The sequence below is a fragment of the Pongo pygmaeus genome, chromosome X (genome assembly GCF_028885625.2).
Source record: "Pongo pygmaeus isolate AG05252 chromosome X, NHGRI_mPonPyg2-v2.0_pri, whole genome shotgun sequence".
NCBI lineage: Eukaryota > Metazoa > Chordata > Mammalia > Primates > Hominidae > Pongo > Pongo pygmaeus.
The window spans coordinates 160,390,889-160,412,987 of NC_072396.2; the positions used below are offsets into that span (position 1 = coordinate 160,390,889).

The following is a 22,099-nucleotide window of genomic DNA, read 5'->3' on the forward strand; positions in this document are numbered from 1 at the left end:
CATAAGCAACATTTCTCCTTTTGGGAGTACCTCATAATGGGGAGAAGGGGAACCCCAACAGCCTTTAAGGGTTCACTGCTTCGCTGCCACCATTTCTGACGGTTTACACTGTTTTAAGTGTGAATTTGGAATTGTTTTCAAGTTAAAAAGCAAACTAATCATGTCCTCTGAAAGTATTTGCTTTTGGCATGCTAGAAATCAGTGTTGACTTTTGATATTGATGTGATACATTACGAGGGAATTCTCAAAAATGCTGAAATCTGGCCTCGGCCCAGTTATCACTGCTCTTAAGTTTCTGAGGGAGATACATGAATGAGCCCACGGCAAATGGAAAACGAGGAGTTTTAGTGTTTCCTAGAATTATGCTCAGATACCCACTACCTGACTGTCTGGTTATCCTTTCCCCTCACCTCCCTGATGCAAGGAGTTTGGACCAGCGGCCTGAGGAGGCTTCTCCTGAAGCCCAAATCCCAAACTGGTCACCAGTCATGCTCCGTAACTCCTAAACCTGACAAGAAGCCAGCCGGCCAGGTCTGCAGCCCGGGTTAAGAGGAGCATACCAGGAAAGAGCCAAAGAGCAAAGGAGCATGAGCCCTTCAACCACTTTTACAATAATTTGGGCTAGGCGTTCAGGGCTCCGTAGGACCCTTCCTGGCAGCCAAGTGAGAGAAAGAGGAATGATGGTGGAATGGGCCTCTCCTGGGCTTCCCATTACTTCCACACTGTCGAAATAGAAATAGAAGCAGAAAAGAACACCCTACAAGTCCCACCCATTTGGAGGCACTCAACTCACAGTGACAACCCTCCACACCTCTCCCCTGCAAAAAGACGCAAAACAAAAACACCTACTCCAAACTGTGTCCTTACATCTCAGCCCCGAAGATCAGTATTGTGTGCAACTTCGGCCCAAAGGATGCATTTCCCCAGGGTTGAAAGTTTGAGAAAGAGGCTATATTCTGAAGAGTTCTTGTTGTCACCATCAAAAGGGTTCTGCTTCTGGCCTCCTGACAAGTAGGTAAGAGAGTCACATTTTATAAACGACGGACACCAAAACCACACATGAGGAGTACAAGAGTAGCTTTATCATGGATTTAGGGCTGTGGTTACAAGGAAGCTGTAAGGAATAAAATGACTCCCATGAAGACGTACCGTGCGGACGAGTGGAAGGAGAAGTTTGGCCATTACAAAGACACAGGAATATGTTAAGAAATGAGGGGCAGGATGAAATCACCTAGGGTAGGTATTTAGAGGGAGGGCGCCGTGCAAAATAAAATCCTCACTATGAAACAAAGGCGGAGGCAGGAGGCTGCGTTGGGTGGAAGCAGCGGAGGAAGGAGACGAAAGGGACTGTCATTTTCATGTCGTGGCTTTTTAGAAGACAACCGTGTCCTCTACTCTGATTCTATCAAAATGTGTTCTTGGGATGCTGGTAACGTTCAGCCAACGAAATAATTCCTACGGCGGCAGTAGGAATAACAAAACGCAGAAGCGGTAACGATGTCTTTTTATTCCTCCCCAGACGCAAACGTGGATGCGCGAGGTTTGGTAACAGGCAAAGTCATCTGGTTAACGTGACTGACGCAAAAAGTCCCGGCCTGGGCAAAAAGTCATTGGGTGAACGGGATGGATCAGACTCCCTGTCCTGAGGGGGAGATGGTTTCTTGCAGAACGAGGTGAAGGAGGTGGTTCTGCTCAGCAGGCAACAGTGGCCACATCTCCACCTGCAGCGACTTGATGGCTTCCGTGTCCTTTTCGTGGGTAGCCATGACCAAAGACTGGAGCAGCAGAAAGAGCTCCTCGGGAAGCTGGCCGCTGCTCTCCTGCCCGTGGCTGTCAAAAGCCTCCCAGGAGTACTTCTCCAGGGTCTGGGCGTGCTCCGGCAGCAGCTTGGCGGGCGGTGGTTGCAGGAGCAGCAGCAGCAGCACGCGGGACACTTCGCAGCGGACCAGCACGTCCGAGAAGGCGCCCAGGGCGGCGGGAGAGGGCGCCGCCGAGCCGGAGTTCGGAGGAAGCAGCGCGGCCGGTAGGGCGGGCGTCGCCCCGGGCCCGGGCCCGGGCTGGGGTCCCGGCGGCGGGGGCGGCGGCAGTGACTGCACCGGGTGGCTGCCGTGCTCCCGCGCCAGGCGCTGCATGCGCGTGAAGACCGCCAGGGCGCCAGTGTAGTCGCGCGCCAGCAGCTGGCAGGAGGCGGCCTCGCCAAGCGCCTGCAGCGCGGCCAGGGGCAGCTGGGGCAGCTGGAGCTGGGCGGCGCGCTGGAAGTGACCGGCGGCGGCGGCCGGCTGGCCCAGGTCGCGCAGGGCGGCGGCCAGCTCGAGGCAGAGGGCGGCGGCGGCGGCCGGCTGGCCCAGCTCCAGGTGCAGACGCACCGCGGCGCCCAGGGCGCTGGCGGCGGCCTGCAGCGGCTCCCCGTAGGCGGCGGGGCAGACCAGGCGCTGGCGCGCGTCGCGCTCCTGCCGCAGGAAGAGGCGGGCGGCCTCGGTGAGGGCCAGCGCCTCCCCGGGCCCGTGGAAGAGCGCCTGCTGGCAGCGCGCCACCGCCAGCTGGCACCAGGCCGCGTAGGGCAGACACTCCTGGGCGCGCAGCTCCCGGCCCAGCTGTCCGAACTGCTCGCCGGCCTCCGCCACGTTCGGCTTCCGCAGGAACCGCTTCTTCAGCTTGTTCGATACCAGCCGGTAGCGGGCCAGGAAGTCCCCGGCCTCGGGTCCCGGGCCGGCGCCGCCGCCCAGGCCTGCCGCCGCTGCCGCCATGCTCGCCGCCCCAAGCGCTTCCGGACGCGCTGCCGCAGCGGGCGGGCGGGCAGGGCGGGGCGACGTGCCCTGCGTCCCCCTCGGCGGGCTGCCGGCGTGCCCGTGCCCGCGCCCGCTCCCCAGCCCGAGCCTACCCCTTGCCCTGGTGATATGCAAAGAGCGGGATCGGAGGCGGGGCCTGGCCGGGATCGGAGGCGGGGCCTGGCCGGGCTGTGAGCGGCGTATGCAAATCGAGGGTCTCGGGGATGCGGATCCAAGACCCTGGGAAGGTACGCGGGGCCTGGCGGGGCACCAGCTGCTGCTAGCTCGGCTGCAATGCAAGTGGTCTAGGTTGCTACAGGCATCCCACAGCCTCTCCATCTCAACATGACCCAAACTAAACTCGTGACCCTAATTCCATGTCTGTGCATTTCTGGACTGTTTTCCCCCCACTACTCACTCCTCCATCTTCCCGTCCAGGGCCCCTTGCCAAGCGCCGGGTCCACCTCTCCGTCCCCACCCCGGTTGCCTTAGAAGTCCGTCCTGTCGCAACACTGCAGTCATGGTCTTGAGGCCCACCGGCCCCAAGGAACACCATCATGCTGAGGACTTTCCCGGGCAGGCCCTGACTTGCTCAGAACCAGCGGGGGTGACCCCTTCCCACCCAGGGCCACTCCCCTGCACTGTCACCGGGAGAGACTGCTCCTCTGTGCCATCCCTGACTCCCACCCAACCCCAGACCCCCACCACCTCTCCATCCCTCCAGCTGTGGAGGTCTCACAACCCCCCCGACCCATCTCACCGCCCCCCCCACCCCCACCCCCACCCCAAGGCAAAGTGACTGAAGCAGGCAGGTGGGTTCCTTTAAACACTTTATTGACAGAATTAATGAAGGCCCAAGATTTTGGGGCCCGGGTTGTGGGGGGAGGGTGTTTAAGGCCGGGGGTTCAGGCCGGGGGATTTGGGGTCGGGGAGTTTGGGGGCGAGGTGGGTGGACGAGTGGACCTGCCAGGTCCCAGGGGCCGGGTGTCAGAAGCTAGTCCCCGCCGGGGGCCACTTGAGAGATGGTGGTTGTGTCGAAAAGGGTGCTCAGCAGCCTGTTGTTGTGAACCACCATGTCCAGCAGCAGGGGAGTGATGTTCCTCTCTCCGTTGTTCTGGGCCTCGTTGCCCGCCAGCTCCAGGACCTTGGCCGTCAGGTACTCAATAACCGCAGCGAGGTAGACCGGCGCCGTGCGACTCAGGCGCTGAGCGTAGTGGCCCTCCCGTAGACTGCGCTCCACCTGGCTCACCGAAAACGAAAGCTCCGCTCGGACGGTGCGAGAGCAGGTCCGCCCCCGGCCACCAGCACCGGAGGACCCTCGATGGCTCCTCCTCCTCGGCATGCTGGGCGTTGAGTGTGCTATCTCGGCTCGGCCTAGAGAGCTTGGCCAACTCTCAAGATGACAGTTACCGCGTCCAGTACTGTGTATCCTAGCGACCAGGGCCCAGCCCCTCATTGGCTAGGGAGCCGAGACCAATGGGCACGCACATCCGGTGACGGGCACGCATGTGGTGACGGCCCCTCAGAAGGGACACACGTCCATCAGGCGACCTCGTCGCTTTCCCATTGGCGTCGAGGGAGCAGGCCTGGGCCTAGAAGTGGCTGGAGGGCCGTGGGGGTGGGGTGGGGCGGGGCAGGGGAAATCGCGCTCGTGACCCTCTCTTTGCCAGTGGGAACTCTCCCTTTCTACTGGATGGGAACATTGTGGGAAAGACAAAGGGGTGGGCGAGGGGAGGATGGGTACCACGCCTTCACAATGTTGCACATCCATCACAACCACCTGGTTCCAAAACGTTTTCAACACCCCAAAAAGAAACCGAAACCCCTGTACCTATAAGCAGTCACTTGCCACACGCCTCCTTCCACACCACCACTACCAACCCCCACACCCTCCCACACACACCCCCTCCCCCCGCCCATACACACGTTCCAGATAGTCCCTGGCAACCACTAGTCAATCTGCTTTCTGTCCATAGAGGTTAGCCTGTTCTGGAGATTTCCTATACATGGAATTATACGACCAAATGTGAGGCCTTGTGTGTCTGGCTGCTTTCACTTAGCGTAATGGTTTCATCAGGGTTCATCCATGTAGAGGCATGAATCAGTACTTCCTTCCTTTGAATGACTGAGTACGATTCTGTTGTATAACTAGGAGGCCACATTTTGTTTACCCACTGGTCAGTTGATGGACAGGTTATTTCCCCCTTCTGGCTATTGTGAATAGCACTGCCATGACCATCTGTGTACAAGTTTTTCTCTGAATATCTGTTTTCAGTTCTTTTGGGTCTATTTCTAGGAGTCAAACTGCTGGCTCATGTGGTAGTTCTGTTTAACTTATTGAGGAACCACCAAACTGATTTCCACAGCAGCTGTAATCTTTCGCATTCCCAACAGTAGTGCATGAGAGTCCCAATTTCTTCACGGCCTCATCAAAACTTGCTTTCTCTTTGCCTCATTTTGTTTTGTTTACAATAGCCATCCTAGTGGGTGTGAAGTGCTAGCTCATGGTGGTTTTCATTTGTATTTCCCAAATGGCTAATGATGTTGCTGTGGTTTGAGTGTGTCCCCCAAATTGTGTGTCTTGGAAACTTAATCCCCAAATTCACATGTTGATGGGAGGCGCAGCCTTTGAGACGGTAATTGGAATTAGATAAGGTCATTGGGGTGAGACTCCCATGATGTGACTGGTGGCTTTATAAGAATAGGAAGAGAGGCCTGAAACGACATACACGCTCTTGCCCTCTCGCCATGTGATACCCTCTGCCATCGCCAGATGCCGGGGCACTTCCCAGTCCCCAGAACGGTAAGAAATAAATTTCTTTTCTTTATAAATTGTTCAGTGTCGGGTATTCAATTATGGCAACAGAAAACAGACTAAGACATCTTTTCATGTGCTTCTTGGCCCTTTGTACCTCTGCTTTGGAGGAATGTCTATTCAAGCCCTTTGCCCGTTTTTTAATTCAGTTGATTGTATTTTGGCTGTGGGCTTCTAAAACTTATTCATATATTCTGGAAAATAGACTCTTATCAGATATGTGATTTGCAAATGTTTCTCCCATTCACTTTCTGGATAGAGCCCTTTGTTGCCCAAAAGATTTAAATTTAAAGTTGGATGTCCAACTTGCCAAATGAAAAGATGTCTGTGGCTTTGCCTTTGGTGTCATACTGAAGGAGCTGTTGCCTAATCCAAGGTCGTGCAAAGTTACATCTCTGTTTTCTTCTTAGAGTTTTATAGTTTCAGCCCTTATATTTAGATCTGTGATCCATTTTGAATTAATTCTTTACATGAAGTGAGGTAGAGGTCCAGGGGCATTCTTTTGCATGTGGCTATCCAGTTGTCCCAGCGCAGTTTGTTGAGGGGATTATTCTTCCCCTCCACCCATTGAGGGTGCTGGAACTCTTACTGAAAATAAACTTTACATAAATATATGGGTTTATTCCTGACTCTGAGTTCTGTAACATTGACCTAATATATCTATCACGATGGGAGTACCACCCTTTTCGGATTACTGCGGTTTTGTAGTACGTTTTGAAATTGGGAAGTGTGAGTCCTTCAACTTTTTTCTTTTCTGAGATTGTTTTGACTATCTGAGCCCCTTACATTTTCTTATGAATTTTAGGATCAGCTTGTCAGTGTTTACAAAGAAGGCAGGTTGGATTCTGACAGGCATCACAATGAATCTGTATATTGCCTTGGAGATTATGGGCATCTTAACAATATTAAGTGTTCCAGTCCATTAACACAAAATGCCGTTCGATTTATTTAGGTCTTCTTTAATTTATTTTAGCAACGTCTTGTAATTTTCAGAGCATACGTCTTGCACACCTTTTGTTAAATTTATTCCTCGACATTTTATCGTTTCGATGCTACTGTAAAATGAATCATTTCCTTAATCTTATTTTCACGTTATTCATTGCTAGGGTATGGAAATACAACTGATTGTTGCAGATTGATCTTGGATACTGCAACTTTGCTGAGCCGAATATGCTTTGCTGAGCATACTCAGACAGGGTTGGCGTATTAGTCCGTTCCTACACTGCTATAAAGAACTGCCTGAGAATGGGTAATTCATAGAGAAAAGAGGTTTAATTGCCTCATGGTTCTGCAGGCTGTACAGGCTTCTGCTTCTGGGCAGGCCTCAGGAAATGTGCAATCATGGCGGAAGGCGAAGGGGAAGCAAGCACCTTCTTCACGTGTTGGAGCAGGAGGAAGAGAGAGAGAACGCGCGCAAAGGGGGAAGCGCTGCACATTTTCAAACAATCATCAGATCTTGTGAGCACTCTATCACAAGAATAGCAAGGGGGAAGTCCGCCCCCATGATTCAATCACCTCCCACTAGGCCCTTCCCTCAACAGGTGGGGATTACAATGCGACATGAGATTTGGGTGGGGTCACAGAGCCAAACTGTCTCAGTTTTTTTTTTTTTTTTCTTTTGTTGGACTCTTTAGTGTCCTCTATATAAGAACATGCCATCTATGCATCTATGAATAGAGATGGTTTTACTTGTTCCTTTCCAATCTGGATGCCTTTTATTTCTTTTTCTTGACTAATTGTCCTGCCTAGAACTTTGAGTACGATGTTGAATTACAAGTGGCATTCCTGATCTTAGGGGGAAATCAGCCAGTCTTTCACCATTAAGTATGATATTATCTCTGGGTTTTTCATGGATGCCCTCTATCAGGTTGAAGAAGTTTCTTTCTGTTCCTGGTTTGTTGAATTTATTTTCATGAAAGGGTACTGCGTTTTGTCAAATGATCCTTTTTGTACATGATTAAGATGACCGTGAGCCCCCTTCCCCCCGCTCCGCCATGCATTCTGTTAATATGGTGTATTATATAAATTGATTTTCACATGTTGAACCAACCATTAATATGGTGTATTATATAAACTGATTTTCACATGTTGAACCAACCTTACATTTGTGAGATAAATCCTATTTGGTCATAGTATATGAAGAGTGGTCAATAAACATTTCATTGAAAGAATAGGAGTGGATCTGGCAAGCTTCTTGGAGGACAATGTGTGTGTTAAAGAATCTGTAGCATGATGAGAAGCCAAGGCACTTGTGGGAGGAGGGGAGTTGCAACCAATTCATTAAGGCTGGAGAGTACGATGCCAGTGGAACAGTAGTGGTTGATGTGGCTGGGAAAGAGGTAGGCAGGAGCAAGACATGGAGGTTCTATTATGCCATGCTCAGGTTTTAGAATACCCTGTAGGCTACACTGAACCCACTGTGGTCTTTCAGCTTGGGAGTGACATGGTGTGATTTGCCTCTAGAAAGATCACCCTGGAAGCTGTGTGGAGAATAGAACAGAGAGGACTGAGATTAGAGTTAGAAAGCTGCTGTATTATACCAGTCAAGAAATGACAGATATCTCAACTAAGACAATGGCATTGCTAGATAAGACTAGGGGACAGAGTCCATAAAAAGTTTAGGTAGTAAAATGGCACACAGTAGACACTCACTACATATTACTCATACTGGCGAACCTAGCTGGAGACATGATAATTCATGTGCTCATTCTTCAAAAAATATTGAAGGGTAGTGCCAGGTATACTGTGTTAAGCATTGAGACAACACCAACGAGAAATATAGATCAGATCCCTGAATGCAGTCTGGTGGAACATACAGACAAGGAACCAGACAATTACAACACTATACTGTGATAAGTGCTATGAGAGGGGAAGTTCAAGGTGCTGGTTATAGTTTGGTTTGTTTGACCCCTCCAAATCTCATGTGGAAATTTGATACCCAGTGTTGGAAGGTGGGGTCTAATGGAAGGTGTTTGGGTCATGGGGTGGATCCTTCATGAATGGCTTGGTGCCAGCCTCGCAGTAATGAGTAAGTTCTTACTTGATTCATTCCCACAAGAGCTGGTTGTTAAAAAAGAGTGTAGCACCTCCCCCTCCCCGCCGCCACCTTGATTCCTCTCTCACCATGTGATCTCTGCACTTGTCGGCTCCCCTTCACCTTATGCCACGAGTGGTAGCAGCCTGAGACCCTCACCAGAAACCAAGCAGATGCCAGCACCATGTTTCCTATACGGCCTGCAGAATCATGAGCCAAATAAACCTCTTTTCTTTATAAATTACCCAGCCTCAGGTATTCCTTTATAGCAACACAGATGGACTAAGAAAGTGCTGTAGGAACACATAAGAGGAGTACTTTACACAGACTTTTGGGGTTGGGGAAATGTTCCTGGAGAAATGGTGTCCAATACGAAGCTTGAAGAATGAGTACAAGTTAGCCAATTGGAAAAGTGGGGCATTGGTTGGCAGGGGAGGGGAGTGGCGATGGGGAAGTGAAAAAGCTCTAGCATGGCTCCACAGGGATAGAGTGAAGTGACCACAGACTTTGGAGTCATTCCTGGACAAATGGGATGAAGGAGGAGGTCTGCGTATGGGTAGGAAGATGAGTTCAGTCTTGAGCATGTGAAATTTGAAATGCCTGTGGGACATCCAGATGGAGATGAAGGAGATTTGGCTTAGGAGTTCAGGAGTGAAGTCAATACTGAAAATATAGATTTGCGACTCATCAGGGTAGTTCTTGAAGCCATGAATGTAGTTGAGACCATTCAGGGAGAGCACATAGAGAGAATATATAAGGGGACCAAGGACAACTTCTTTTAAGGGGCAAGCAAAAGAGGAACATCATTGGAAGAAGACTAGAGGAGTGTCTCCACAGATAAAGTTGGTGCGGGGTTGGGGGGCACGCTGAAAGATAATCAAGCCAGAAAGAGATGAGAGCAGAGGTTCAGAAGGAAGCCAGAGGAACTGAACAAGAAGTGACAAACTCAGAAACACTTGCTGAGTTCCAGAATGATAAGCATTAAAACCTGTTCACTGAGTTAAGCAATGCAAGTGTTGCCGGGGGCCTTGGCAAGAGCAATTTCAGTGGAGGGGTTGGAGGCAGAAACTAGACCAGACTTGTACTAGGAGCTCGTGAGAAATTCTAAGACATATCTTCCCAATACTGGGCAGCATGATAAATGTCCGCATTAGAGAGAATTGGTGAGCAGGTCATGCTCAGCCAAGGCATTTTACATGCCTAGTGGAATCTCATGTAGGAAGCTTCTCTAAGCGTAGAGGTAAGGGTAGGTCTGATGGCAACAATCCCTCTTACTTTTCCTTCTTCTGCGAATGTCTTGATGTCCCCTGCATTCCTGAAGGTAATTGCCCTTTGTAGACAGGGTTCTGGTTCTTTTGTTTCGCCACTTGAGAAGTGTTATGCCACTTCCTCTGGCCTCCATGGTTTCTAATGAGAAATATATTGCCATTCTAATTCCTTTTCCCGTATAGGTAAGGTTTCCTTTCTCTCTCTCTCTGCTTTTGAGACTTTTTTCCTAGGTCCTTAGTTTTCAGAAGTTTGACTGTGATGCTTCTTGGTGTAAGTTTCTTTAAGATTATCCTGTTTGGGGTTCACTCAGCTTCTTAAATGTACAGGCATGTGTCTTTTGCCATATTTAGAATCTTCCAGCCATTATTTATTTGAATACTTTTTCAGTCCCATCCCCTTCCTCCTTTCCTTCTGTCACTATGATGACACAAAAGGTAGCTCTTTTGTCATATTCCCACAGATCCGCAAGTCTCCACTCATTTTTCCCCCAGTCACTTAGGCTCAGGCCACGTGTTCTGACCGGGGGTTTTATTGTTAGTTCCATTTCAAAGCCTTTGCAATGGTATTTGGTTCTGTTAAGCATGGTCAGCAGTCTTGGAGCTGGCGAGGTCTATATCCCTTACTCAGTGCAGTTCTCAAAGTCCTTTGTGTGTCGTACAGGATCACATCTGTACATACACAGCTTGGGGGTAAGCCCAGAAGCTCATACACAGCTTCATGGGTTTACTTTCCCAAGCACTTCCTCCCTCCCTGCAATCTCCCCAGCACTTTCTGGTTCCCTCAGCTTCCCCTTTTCAACCTTCTAGCCAGGAAGCTGTTGCTGTCGCTTTAGTGACTCTTCTCTGCCACACGCTTCCTGTGCCTTTGCCTTCCTCTGGTGTCATTCGGCAGGAAGACCAAAGAGGGGAAAAAGAAGTCATGGGCACCCTCTTGGGACCTACAATCAGAGAGGAAGGTTACTTTCCTTCAGAGTTTTAATCACCTGAAGGCCCTGGCGGCTGCCACTGTCACTGTCACTGACTCTGTCACCACCACTGCTGCCACAGGATTGCCTGTGGGCTAGAACATGTAAGTACAAAGAAAAGAAGAAAGAAAAACTGAGGATTCCCTTAACTATCGCTGAGGGTTAGTATTCCCTTTTCCCTCTTCTCAAGTCAGAACCAGAGCTCTCTCTGTTCACACCACTGTCTACTTCTAACTTGCAGGCTACATTGAGCCAAGGATACTAAAGGGGGGCTAATGTCAAATTCACTGCTGTTTCAGTGGTGCTTCAAATTGTAGTCTTTCCCCGGTCTGCCTCCTTCCGTTTACTTTTCAGAATCCTCAAATAGCTGGCCCATGCACTGTGACCGCATTTTATAGCTGCATTCAGTAGAGTGTGCATGCTTCATCTCATTCAGGAGCGGAAACATTCTGGAGATGTTACATTTTACTTTTATATTTAAGTGGAACAAATTTGTTCCCTTGTAAGTAATTGATTGTGTGTGTGTGTGCGTGTGTGTGTGTGTGTGTGTGTGTGTGTGTGTGTGCGCGCGCACGCACGCATGCTTAGGTGTCTTTCATTTAAAGAATTTAAGAAATTCTTTAATTTTTTTTGAAATACCATAACACAACTAGAATATATCTCAATATTGATTGTTCTGCATCAATTTTTCCTGGTAGAGACTTTGTCCTTTTGAGGAGCAGGTTCAATTCTTCCTTTATTTCTGGAAACTTTTCACATATGGCATCTGTGGATATTTTTCTATCCCATTTATTAGGCTCTTTACTTAAGGCATGTAAATTATCTTAATGTTGGATCAGCATTAGCATGACCATCTAAAGTCCTTCCTCCATGCCCTTGTTTCGATTTGTGTGCATGTCTCTTTTGCATCTTGCGCTTCCTAATTTACTGCTTTGATCCACCATGTGGTTCTTTGAGTTCTCGGTTTCTTTTCTGAGCTCAGTAATCTCCTTTTTTTAAAAAAAAAAAATCATATTCGGTTGCCAATCATCTGGTCTTTGAAACTTTGTTAAGTTGAAATCATATTTTAAATTTTACTATGGCTTAGAGAACTCTAGGGTTAGTTGCATCTGTTCCTTGTTTTATGCATTCTTCCAGTCTGTGATGGTTATCTGTCTTTGGTATACTATGATGGTTTCTTTCTTTCTCTTTCTTTCTTCCTTTCTTATTTCTTTTTTCTTTCTTTCTTCCTCTTTCTATTTCCATCTTTATTTCTTTTCTTCTTTTTCTTCCTTCCCTCCTCCCCTCTTCTCTTTTTCCCTCCTTTCTTCCTTCTTTCTTCCTTCCTTCCTCCCTCCCTCTCTCTCTCCTCTCTTCTCTCCTTTTCCCTCTCCCTCTCTATCCCTGTAGATTGTTAGCATCATTGCTAAACCATTTATTTTTATTTCAGTTATGGAAAACATTGTCAGACTTTCTATTTGCTCTAACATTCTGAGGGTGATAATTTGAGGGCAGGCGGGATGTTGATTTCAATCTACCTTTTCTTCTAAGATCTTGCTAAATATCATGTATCATGCCCCAGTCCATCCATGCAAGGGTGTGTCTTACTCTGAGGGTTTTGTTTTGTTCGCACAACTCAGCACAGTGTCTTGGGAAATGGAAAGAATTGGGAGCCTTCCTACCGCTGGTAAAATCTAGGAGTGGCAATTGAGGGCTTCTGTTCACAAAGGTATTTACTGAATTTTTTTCTGCTTCTTCTCTCAGTCCATTTCTCCTCAAGTTAGAGAGCCTTACATCCCATTCTCAGGATCTAACTGGCTCACATTGTTTTTCCTCAGTATTGCTTCCAGGGAGTGGGGACAGAATCAGAAGTGTGCTAAACCAGCCATCCTCCCCACTAGAATTTATACATACATGTATATATGTATAATATATATATTATACCTATATATAAATACATATATAAATGCATATATGAATACATATATACATATACATGTATATATATAAATACATATATTTATATATACATGTTTATGTATATATGTATATGTATATGTATATATGTATGTGTATGTATATATACATATATATGTATACATATGTGTATATATACATATATAAATACATATATATGAAAATATGAATATATTTTAAAATATATATGAATATATATACATACATGTATATAAATATGTATATGTATATTTATATATACATATGTATCTATATAAATATATACATATGTATGTATATTTATAAATATATGTATGTATATATAAATACATATATCATATACATGTATATATAAATACATATACATAATATACATGTATATATATAAATATATATTATACATATACGTATATGTATATAAATGTATACATATACGTGTGTGTGTGTGTGTGTGTGTGTGTGTGTGTGTGTGTGTGTGTGTGTATATATATATATATATATAGTCCTGGGAAGCCACTTTCCTCCCTCTCTCCCTCCTTCTCCTGCTTCTCCTCCTTATTCTTCTCTTCTTCTCATTCTGCTTTTTCCCATTATTTATTTATTATTTTTTAATTTATTTAGTACGAGAGGAGAAGGGAGATTCTTTAATCTTTCTTCACTCTACCATCTTTTACAAATAAATTGTAATGTTACTGACTCCAAATTAGATAAAAACTTGCTTGCTTGAATATGATTATTGCTTTGCTTGAGTTTGTAGCTTGAATATGATTATTGCTTTGCTTGAGTTTGTAGATTGTTCACTAAAAATAGCCTCAGGAAAACAGGACCTTCAACAGAGATAAAAGAAAACACGCCAACCAGCAACTCTGGGAAGGGGCTGACCAGCCTGGTAAGAATAGGCTGATGGTGCCTGTAGAAGGTCACAAAACATTGACCAAGAAAGCAGTGATTAACTGCCCGCCTGAGACTGAACACGTTTTAGAAGAATGTTTTGATCATTATTTCCTCTGCTTTCCCTTAAAAACCCCTAATCCAGAGGCACAACTCAGAGAGGTGATCACTGAATTCTAGTTCACTGACTCCTCCAGGTTGCTGGCTTCTCAATTAAAGCTACCTTTCCTTTCAGCAAAGCTCCTCTCTTAGAGTTTTTGGCCTTCAGGTGATGAATGGCCTGGACCGGAGTTCAGTTACAAAATCTCTGGGTTTGAAGGGTTATTTTTTTATTCCTGGGATATATTCTGGCTGACTTGGAGTTAGTTTTAGATAAATGTAAGCTTTCTAATGGATCTGAATCCACACTAACGGATATGAAATTATCAAGGTCTTTTTATTTTTAATCGCAAACACTTCATTTTATCAAATCTTAATCGTCTCCAATTTCACCGCAAACGATGCAAGGACCTTGTCTTACAAGTCAATGCTGTCCAGTATTTATTTATAATTTGGTCAGTCATATTGTTTTTATGCAGTCTTTTTTTTTTTTTTTTTTTTGGACTCATGGCCATGGTTACTAGTTTCTTTGTTCACCATTCCTCTGTTGCATCTTGCTTTGTTCTTTTCGTTCAATTTCCTTTTAATGGAAGAACATCTTTAAGTCGTTCTTTCAGTGAGGGTTTGTGAGTTGTCAGCCCTCTCAACCTTTGTTGAAGAATATCTTTACTGGCTGGGTGCAGTGGCTCACACCTGTAATCCCAGTATTTTGGGAGGCCGAGGTGGGAGGATCATTTGAGCTCAGGAGTTCGAGAACAGCCTGGGCAACATAATGAGACTTTGTCTCTACAAAATAATAAATAAATAAATAGCCGGGAGTGGTGGTGCTCACCTGTAGTCCCAGCTACTCAGGAAAAAAAAAATTAGCCAGGCATGGAGGTGCACACCTGTAGTCCTAGCTACTAGGGAGGCTGAGGCAGGAGGATCCCTTGAGCCCAGGAGATCGAGGCTGCAGTGAGCCATGATTGCACCACTGTACCCCAACCTGGGCGACAGAGTGAGACCTTGTCTCAACAAATAAATAAATAAACATTTTAAAATATATCAAAAAGAATATATTTCACTCATTCTTGAATTGTAGTTTAGTTGGGTATGACATTTCCCCCCATTCCCCGAATGCATTAGTGATATGATTCCGTTTTTATTGCAGTTGGTGAGAAGTCTGCTGTCAGTTTATTATCCCTTTGATAGCACTGTGTCTTTTCTTTCTAGTTGATTTTAAGATCTTTCCCCTTTTCTTTGTTGACCTGCGCCGGTTCCCCTGTGATTCAGTTTTATTGATTCTTGCTGTGGCTCATGCTTTTAGAATATGAGGAACTATGTCTGTTTTCAAATCTGAAAATTTCCAGCCAGTATCCTTTTGATTATTGGTTTACCCCTGTTCTCTTTATTCTCTGATTCTGTCATTCCTATTAGAGGTTTTTTGGACCTTTGCATCATTTTTCTGTATCTCTTAACCATTTATACATTTGCTATCTCTCCTTGCTGCCTTCTGAATAATTTCCTTACTTCTATCTTCCAGTTCACTAAAGCAGATGAATCTGCTTTTAAACCCATCCTCTGATCTTTTGCTCTCACTGGAAATAATGTCTTTCATTTTCGGAACTTCTATTTGGTTCCTTAAAGAAAGAAACCGGCCTCTTCTTTTTCCATAGAATCTTGATCTTTCTCATATGTTTGGATTCCTTATTATTTCTAAGTATCTTACACAAACTTATTTTATACTCTCGGTTGGCTCTATTATCTAAAGTTTTTGGTAGTCTAATCCTGCTCATCATTGTGTTTGCTGATACTCAATCACAGGCAGTTTTTTTTTTCCTCAGGTGTTTTATAATTTTGTTTGTGAGTTTAGGGATTTGTTCAAACGGCTTCATCTGTGTGACTTCAATGAGGCTTGACTGGGGGTGTATCTCTGGCTGTTATCTTTTTGATGTTAATGTGTAAGCTTGGAGTTTTCAAGACCTAAATAAGAGGTATTAATTCCAACCCTAGACCTACATGACAATAGCCTTAGAGTTACAAATGACCAGGGGAAGCATTTTATTTTCTCCCACCAGAACCCATGAAGAAACAAACTCTCTTGTCATCTCACCATGGTGGTGGGAAGACTTTTTTTTCCTAGTCTATCCTTTCATTGACTCTGTAGCCCTTGTGAGGCACCAAGGCTTTTCTCCTCTCCCTGGTGGTTATTGAATCCATTCCCCTACCACCCTAACATAAATTCAAATGCCCATTGATCTGCTCTTTAGGTTCCTCTTTGTTCTTTGACACCTGAGGGTCAACTTCCACCAGAAGTTCATCACATGTGCATTAAAAGGAATATTTATTAAATTTTATCCTGCCTTTTAAAAGGTGCTTTGTAACAGGAGGGTTTTCAGGTTATCTAGCGTGCACTGTTTCCAGAAATGGAAATTGCTTTCCACTTTAAAACTCCCAGAGCACTAAGAAGCTCCCACAAATTTTCTGGAAGAGGAATGTGATGGGGGAAAAGACTTTTCATGAATATGTAGCCTCAAAGAAAGATTGGTGCTTTGGGGTGCCAGACACTCAATGACAGCTTAAGATAAGTGAGGAAGGGCCTAGGGGTTGAAAGAGCCCTAATTGCTCAAAGCCACATGTCACAAGAAATTTTGGGAAGAAGAGCCACTTTATGAACTGGTTACCTTCATGGATTTTTCTTCCCTAGGCTCAGAAGTGGAAAAATATGAAGATCCATTGCTGATGGGAATCCTGCCCTAAGCAAATGGTGGTGAGACATGGCTGCTTTTAGTGCATTTATTATATGTGACCATTTAAAAGCAGGTACTGAAGGCTGCAGAAAAGTCACGAGGTGGTACTCAAAATATGGTTATGTAGATAACTGGGTGTGGCTCTTCCCTGAGGCACAAAGAACTGATTTTTGTGTACTCTTTGAAAGGAAATGTATAAAGTTGGTATTATGCTTTACTCAGAAAGTTTTTAAGAGGGTTGGGAGTGATGCAATCACTTTAAAATGATATACAAGATTGAACACTCTGCTAAACTTCAGATAAGAGTATCCAATTGCCTCTTGGACTTCCCTGCCTGGATGTTCTGTTCCACGTGCACCCCAAACTCAAATATATCCAAGACTGAAAACATCTTCTCTCCAAGCTCTCTCCTCTTCTAATATTCCCTGTGTGAATAAGGTGTGCCCAGTTGACCAAACCAGTAACCTGGGAATCATCTTGACACCTTCCTCTCCCTCAACCCCTCTCTCGCAATTAATTGGACACCAAGTTCAGTGGACTCTACCTTCAAAATGCCTCTCAAATCAATCCACGTCTCTCCGTGGCATTGCTGTCGGGCAGCAGGGCCCAGGTTCCCATTCCTCTTGGAAATGACAGAGGTCTCGCCTCTTCTGCACCTTCCCCCGAGCTTGAGGAACTATCCTGTCCAGAAGAAATCCTTTCCGTTTCATATTTCTATAGAATGCTGTCTAACACTTTGAATTCCCTTCAGGCTCTGGGTTTCAGAAATCCAACACAGAAAGAATGCCGGGCTATTCATTTCCCTCCAGGATGAAGTTAGAATCTTGAGGGCAGCGAGGAAGGCAGGCCTATGCATTGTTGCAAACCTTCTCAAGTGATTCTGATGTGCAGCTCCGGTCAAGAGCCACTGCACAACGTGGTGAGCTATTTGAATACAGGGACCATGCCTTTCAACTTTGTATTCATCAAAACACAACGCAGCCAATACCTGATATAGAATCAGTGCTCAGTAAATGTTCCAGTGAATGAGTGAATACAAGAACTAAAGAATGACATGGTGCAAAGAAATGGATGAAAGGGATCTTACGAGCTACTTAGTGCAATCCCTTCATTTTTTTTTTTTTTTTCACTTGCCGTAGTGTTGGGATTGCTTGAGGCTCCCGGATGTTCACAGGATGTCATTTTTGGCAACCACAGACCACTAGTTACCCAGCTTTTTTAGGTGTTGTGTAGCAAGGAGGGATTTCGGGTTATGTAATCTGCAATATTTCCAGAAATGGAAATTATTTCTTTTTCCTTTTATGACTGACACAACGTCAGGAAATTTCCACAAAATTCCCAGAAGAACATGATGGAGGAAACCACTTTCCCTATATATATTTTAGTGGAATATATTTTATTTTAATGGAACTGCCAGTGAAGCAGTAGATGTGGCCAGAAGACACCGCTTTCCTGGTGTCTCCTGAGAACTCTTTTCTCTCATTGGTTATTTTCACCTGCCTTCTTGTGCAAGTTCCTTTTTGTTTGGGCTCATTTTCCATTTTCTCTGTATCTAGGTTTGTTGAAAATGCAGGAGCCAGTGCTTCCCAACCTTCCCTACTCCAAACGCCTATGCACACGCACCCACTTGCATGCGTGCACGTACACGTGCATACATATACACCCACATGTACACGTGTGTGTGCACACGCACTCCTGGACTCTTGAGAAACTTTCAAAAGGAACTTATAGATAGGGTGAGGACTTTTATTATTATTTATTAATTATTATTATTATTACTTATATCTTAAATATAACATTTTGGACACATGGAAGTGCTCTAACCCCCAAATTCCTGTTTGTCTCTGGAAAGGAGCAGGCAGTCTAGGATGGGCAGGGACACACAAGACAACTTATCTTTTGCCATATGCATTAGACCTAAAGTATTTACAAAGCAAAAGAGGCAGCTGTGGCGAGACAGAAAAAGCCCTGGATTCAGAATTAGAACAGCTGGGTTAGAGTACTGGCTCTGTCACTTGCTCTCTAACTCTCAGTTTCCTCATCTGTCAAATCGGGGCAATGGTACTACTTCATATTAATACAACCTCAGCTGCAAAAGACTGGTTTAGGTACCCTTGTTCTGAGCTCCCACAGACTCCTTGTGCTTACCTGGTGTTAACATTGGCTGTTAATACATCTGTCTCCCGTGGTACAAGGAGATCTTGAGGGCAGAAATTCTATTTGTCTGGCCTCCACTGTACCTGCCCTCAGTGCACAGCAGAATGGTCAATGAATGTTGGTTGAGTGGATGAAGAACAATTGGACATTTGCATGTTTTTGTGTGTATAATTCCTGTTTTACTATCATCGGTAGGCTACCAGGATAGTACAAATCTATTTTTATTGTATGTAAATTTGACATATAGACATTCCAAATTAACAGGAGTTGATTCGCTCCCCATGTTACCTAACAACTAGTTTCGGAATGTTGTTGGATCCTTTTAGGAGAATATTTCGGTACATTTGCTCCCCTGGTTAGGGTTAGGGGTTAGGGTTAGGGTTGTGTTCCCAGCACAAGCGTCTCCTCAATAATAAGCCTTTACGTGTGTGCACCGGCACTTTAAAGAGTTTTTTTTTTGTTTTTGTTTCTGTTTTTAAAAAAAAGGTGTTTTCTTGTACACTGACTCATATGCTCCTCACGAGAACCCCAATGAGATAGGCAGGACAGGTGTTCCTGCTACCACTTGATGGATGAAGAAACCAATGTTCAGAGACGTTAACTGAGTCACTACATACCACATCAAAAGCAAGTTTGTTTCAGAGCTGGGCCTAAAACAGAATCGGGTTTCTCATTTCACAGTCTGGTGTTTTTTACACAATCCATTTGTTCAACCCGGTTGCATTTTGTGATGATATTTTTTGCATCTCATCCTATTCCTGCTTCGCAACTGCACCTCCTACTACTTGCCTCAGCATACTCTCAACCGGGGCTTCTCAGGTGCTCAACCAGGGCCTCTCCCTCTACCCTGAACATGTCCTCCTGCAATTTCTTGCCTCTGGATCTTTGCATCTGTTTTCACCTCTTGGTGGGCACCCCTTCCCCACCCCCACGTCACTGCAGGTTGAAAGAAACCCTAGGCATCCTCTCGGTTTCAACTCAAAGACCACCTAACTTCATGAAACCTCTGCAGATGGGCCCTGCTGGATGAGATCTCTCTGCCCTTGAATGCACAGAGCAGTCCATGTCTTGTTCTATATCCATTTCCATACCTGCTTCATTCCCTTCTCTACAGTGTCCCTTGCTCCGTGTTCTCACAGCCCCCTGTGCTCAGTTTTCACAGCACATATTGCCCTGTGTTGTGAGCCTGCTTTCGCCCTGTGACTGTGAGCTCCTTGAGGACTGGAACCTTGTCTGATTCATCTCGGTATCTCCAGCACCCCGCACAGTGCCTGGAACACAGTAGTTGCTCCAAAAAATGTTGGATGAATGAGTGGATGGATGAATGAACACTACCCCACACAACGCCTTGGATATAGTAGCTGCAAAATAATAATGGATCGAATTGAGTCTATAACCAGATCTCATTTCTTTTCATCCTATCTCAGTGAAAGATGAAGGTTCTTTCTTCTGACTCAGGCTGTCACTTCCACTCCTGCTCTGGGTTCCATCCCATCCTGCCTCCCCAGGTGCCTCACTCCATCAATTACCCCTTCTCTCAAGAATCTCTAATCTCTCCATCTTCTCTGCCTGGCTCCTTTCCTTGCAGTAACTAAAATGCTCAGGTCTCTCCTCCTATTCCAAAAATAAGTACCCTCAATTGAATGGGTGTCTTCTTCCTCACAGTATCAAGCTATGTACCTCATTGGGGAGTAACCCAGCTGAGTGAGCCCTTTACTGGGGAGCCTTCAGTGTCAGTCTCCTTAGATCTTTTTCTCTTAGGTTGGTCAGATGGCTCACAGAAGACTCTTCCAGCTGCCAGAAGTTTAGGGGCAGGGGCAGGGGCAGGGAAGAAGACTGGGAGTTCACAGCTTTCAGGACACATGCTTCCACTCAACACCCCTGTTTTCAGTACAGGACCCCAGCCCTCAACTAAGTCTGGGAAATCCCCATCCAGAGACCCTCTGCTTTACCCTCTCCAGGGAATAACACTCCAGGCTTCTGTCAGAGCAGGGAAGGGTCAGCCCCTCACTGGCATTGACAACAGGAGGGGATTTGGCAATGAATCTACTTCTTAAAAGAGTTTTCAAACAGCCTTCATTATTTTGATACCCACCCCCCTTCACTTCCAGAGGTAACTCCACTTCCAGAGTTACCCTGGTCCAGCCTTTGAAGATTCCTGGGGGTGGGGAGTAAATCAAGTTAGCTTTTTGCTTTTCCCACTAAGGTCTCAGAATTCCTAGTTTGTGGCCTTCTTGGCTCTGCTAAGTCAGTTGCTACTCATCCGTCTGTTCTTCAGCATCCAAAATTTAGTTGTTGCCTCCTTTCCTGTTCTTCAACCCTTTTTATTTCATCTTCACTCCTATCCTTCTAATCCTTTCAAAAATCACATTTGTAGCAGTTCCAGTGGGGTTTTGGGAGATGGTAAAGTTAGATGTGGAAGTATGTGCTCCACCTTAACTATGCATCATCACGAGCATGGGTGTCTGCCTGCCTGTCTCATGGATTCTACACACCTTCGTTACCACGCCACTCTCCTTAAAACTCTCCAGACTCAGCTTTTCTCATCTGGCTCTCTGACCTGTTCCCTGACCATTCTGTTCTTTCAGCTCTCAGCCTTCAGACTGCCAAAACCCCAAACCAACTTCCTATCCAGGAAGCCTCAGGCCTAGAAGTTCAGATGTCTTGCCAATATATCTGTGCTTCACAACTTGCCTACTCTCTCTGACCCCTAACATTTTCACATACTTTTCCAATTCTGCCTGTCATAAATTTGCTGCTTCCCCCTAAGTAGAATGTTGATTCCTGTCAAACACACAGCCTAGCCCTGATTCCTCCTCTTCTCTCAAATAGTGATATTGTCAACAATGATAAACTACTATGTACTGAGTGTTTTTTATGTGCTGCTCACACTTTATACACATGTATAGATTCATTCTTCATCATAGATTTTCCAGGTGGCTGGCATTTATTAGCCCCACTTTGCATATGTGGGAACACAGGCTCAAGGAAGGAAAGCAACTTCCCAAAATTTCCCAGGCTAGTAAAAGTCAGAGACGGAATTCAAGCCCAGATCATTCCAAGTTTGTGCTCTTCCTGTGACATGACACTGCCTCAGTCAGGGCATCAGAGAGGAAGTTAGAAAGCAGATGGTGAGAGGGAGTACCTGAATTGGAGGGAGTACCTGAATTGGAGGGAGTGGCCACCATCAGTGGGTAGACCATGGAGAAAGATGGGGCTAACAGAGAAAAACCTTCACTGACTTCACAGGTTTACACAGCATTAGCCCTTGTGATCTTTAGTTGTGCAGGGGATAAATTACCGTGCCTGTCTGCCCACACAGAAAGCAAGCTAGAACACCACCGCTAATCTATATGATATACGCCAACATGGCTTAAGATGATTTATTGCAACTGTAAAAAATGCCCCCCCCCCTTTTTTCCAGAAAGGAAGCATGGA

The 22,099-nt window shown here is 45.6% G+C and overlaps 2 protein-coding genes across 2 annotated transcripts; both read right to left on the reverse strand.

Moving 5' to 3' along the window:
• Positions 1-1,060: 1,060 nt before the first annotated feature.
• Positions 1,061-3,119, reverse strand: LOC129024799 (40-kDa huntingtin-associated protein-like). The gene has a single exon (XM_054472010.2). It carries the CDS (start codon positions 3,105-3,107, stop codon positions 1,629-1,631), a length of 1,479 nt encoding a protein of 492 aa, XP_054327985.1. The 5' UTR covers positions 3,108-3,119; the 3' UTR covers positions 1,061-1,628.
• A 469-nt stretch (positions 3,120-3,588) lies between these two features.
• On the reverse strand, positions 3,589-4,284 carry LOC129024800 (histone H2A-Bbd type 2/3). The gene has a single exon (XM_054472011.2). The coding sequence runs from the start codon at positions 4,222-4,224 to the stop codon at positions 3,763-3,765; it is 462 nt and encodes a 153-aa protein (XP_054327986.1). The 5' UTR covers positions 4,225-4,284; the 3' UTR covers positions 3,589-3,762.
• Between the last annotated feature and the right edge of the window lie 17,815 nt (positions 4,285-22,099).

What these genes read in the sequence shown, in the direction of transcription:
- LOC129024800 (XM_054472011.2), bottom strand. Translation starts at nt 4,224, where the DNA reads ATGAGGGGCTGGGCCCTGGTCGCTAGGATACACAGTACTGGACGCGGT.
- LOC129024799 (XM_054472010.2), bottom strand. Translation starts at nt 3,107, where the DNA reads ATGGAGAGGCTGTGGGATGCCTGTAGCAACCTAGACCACTTGCATTGC.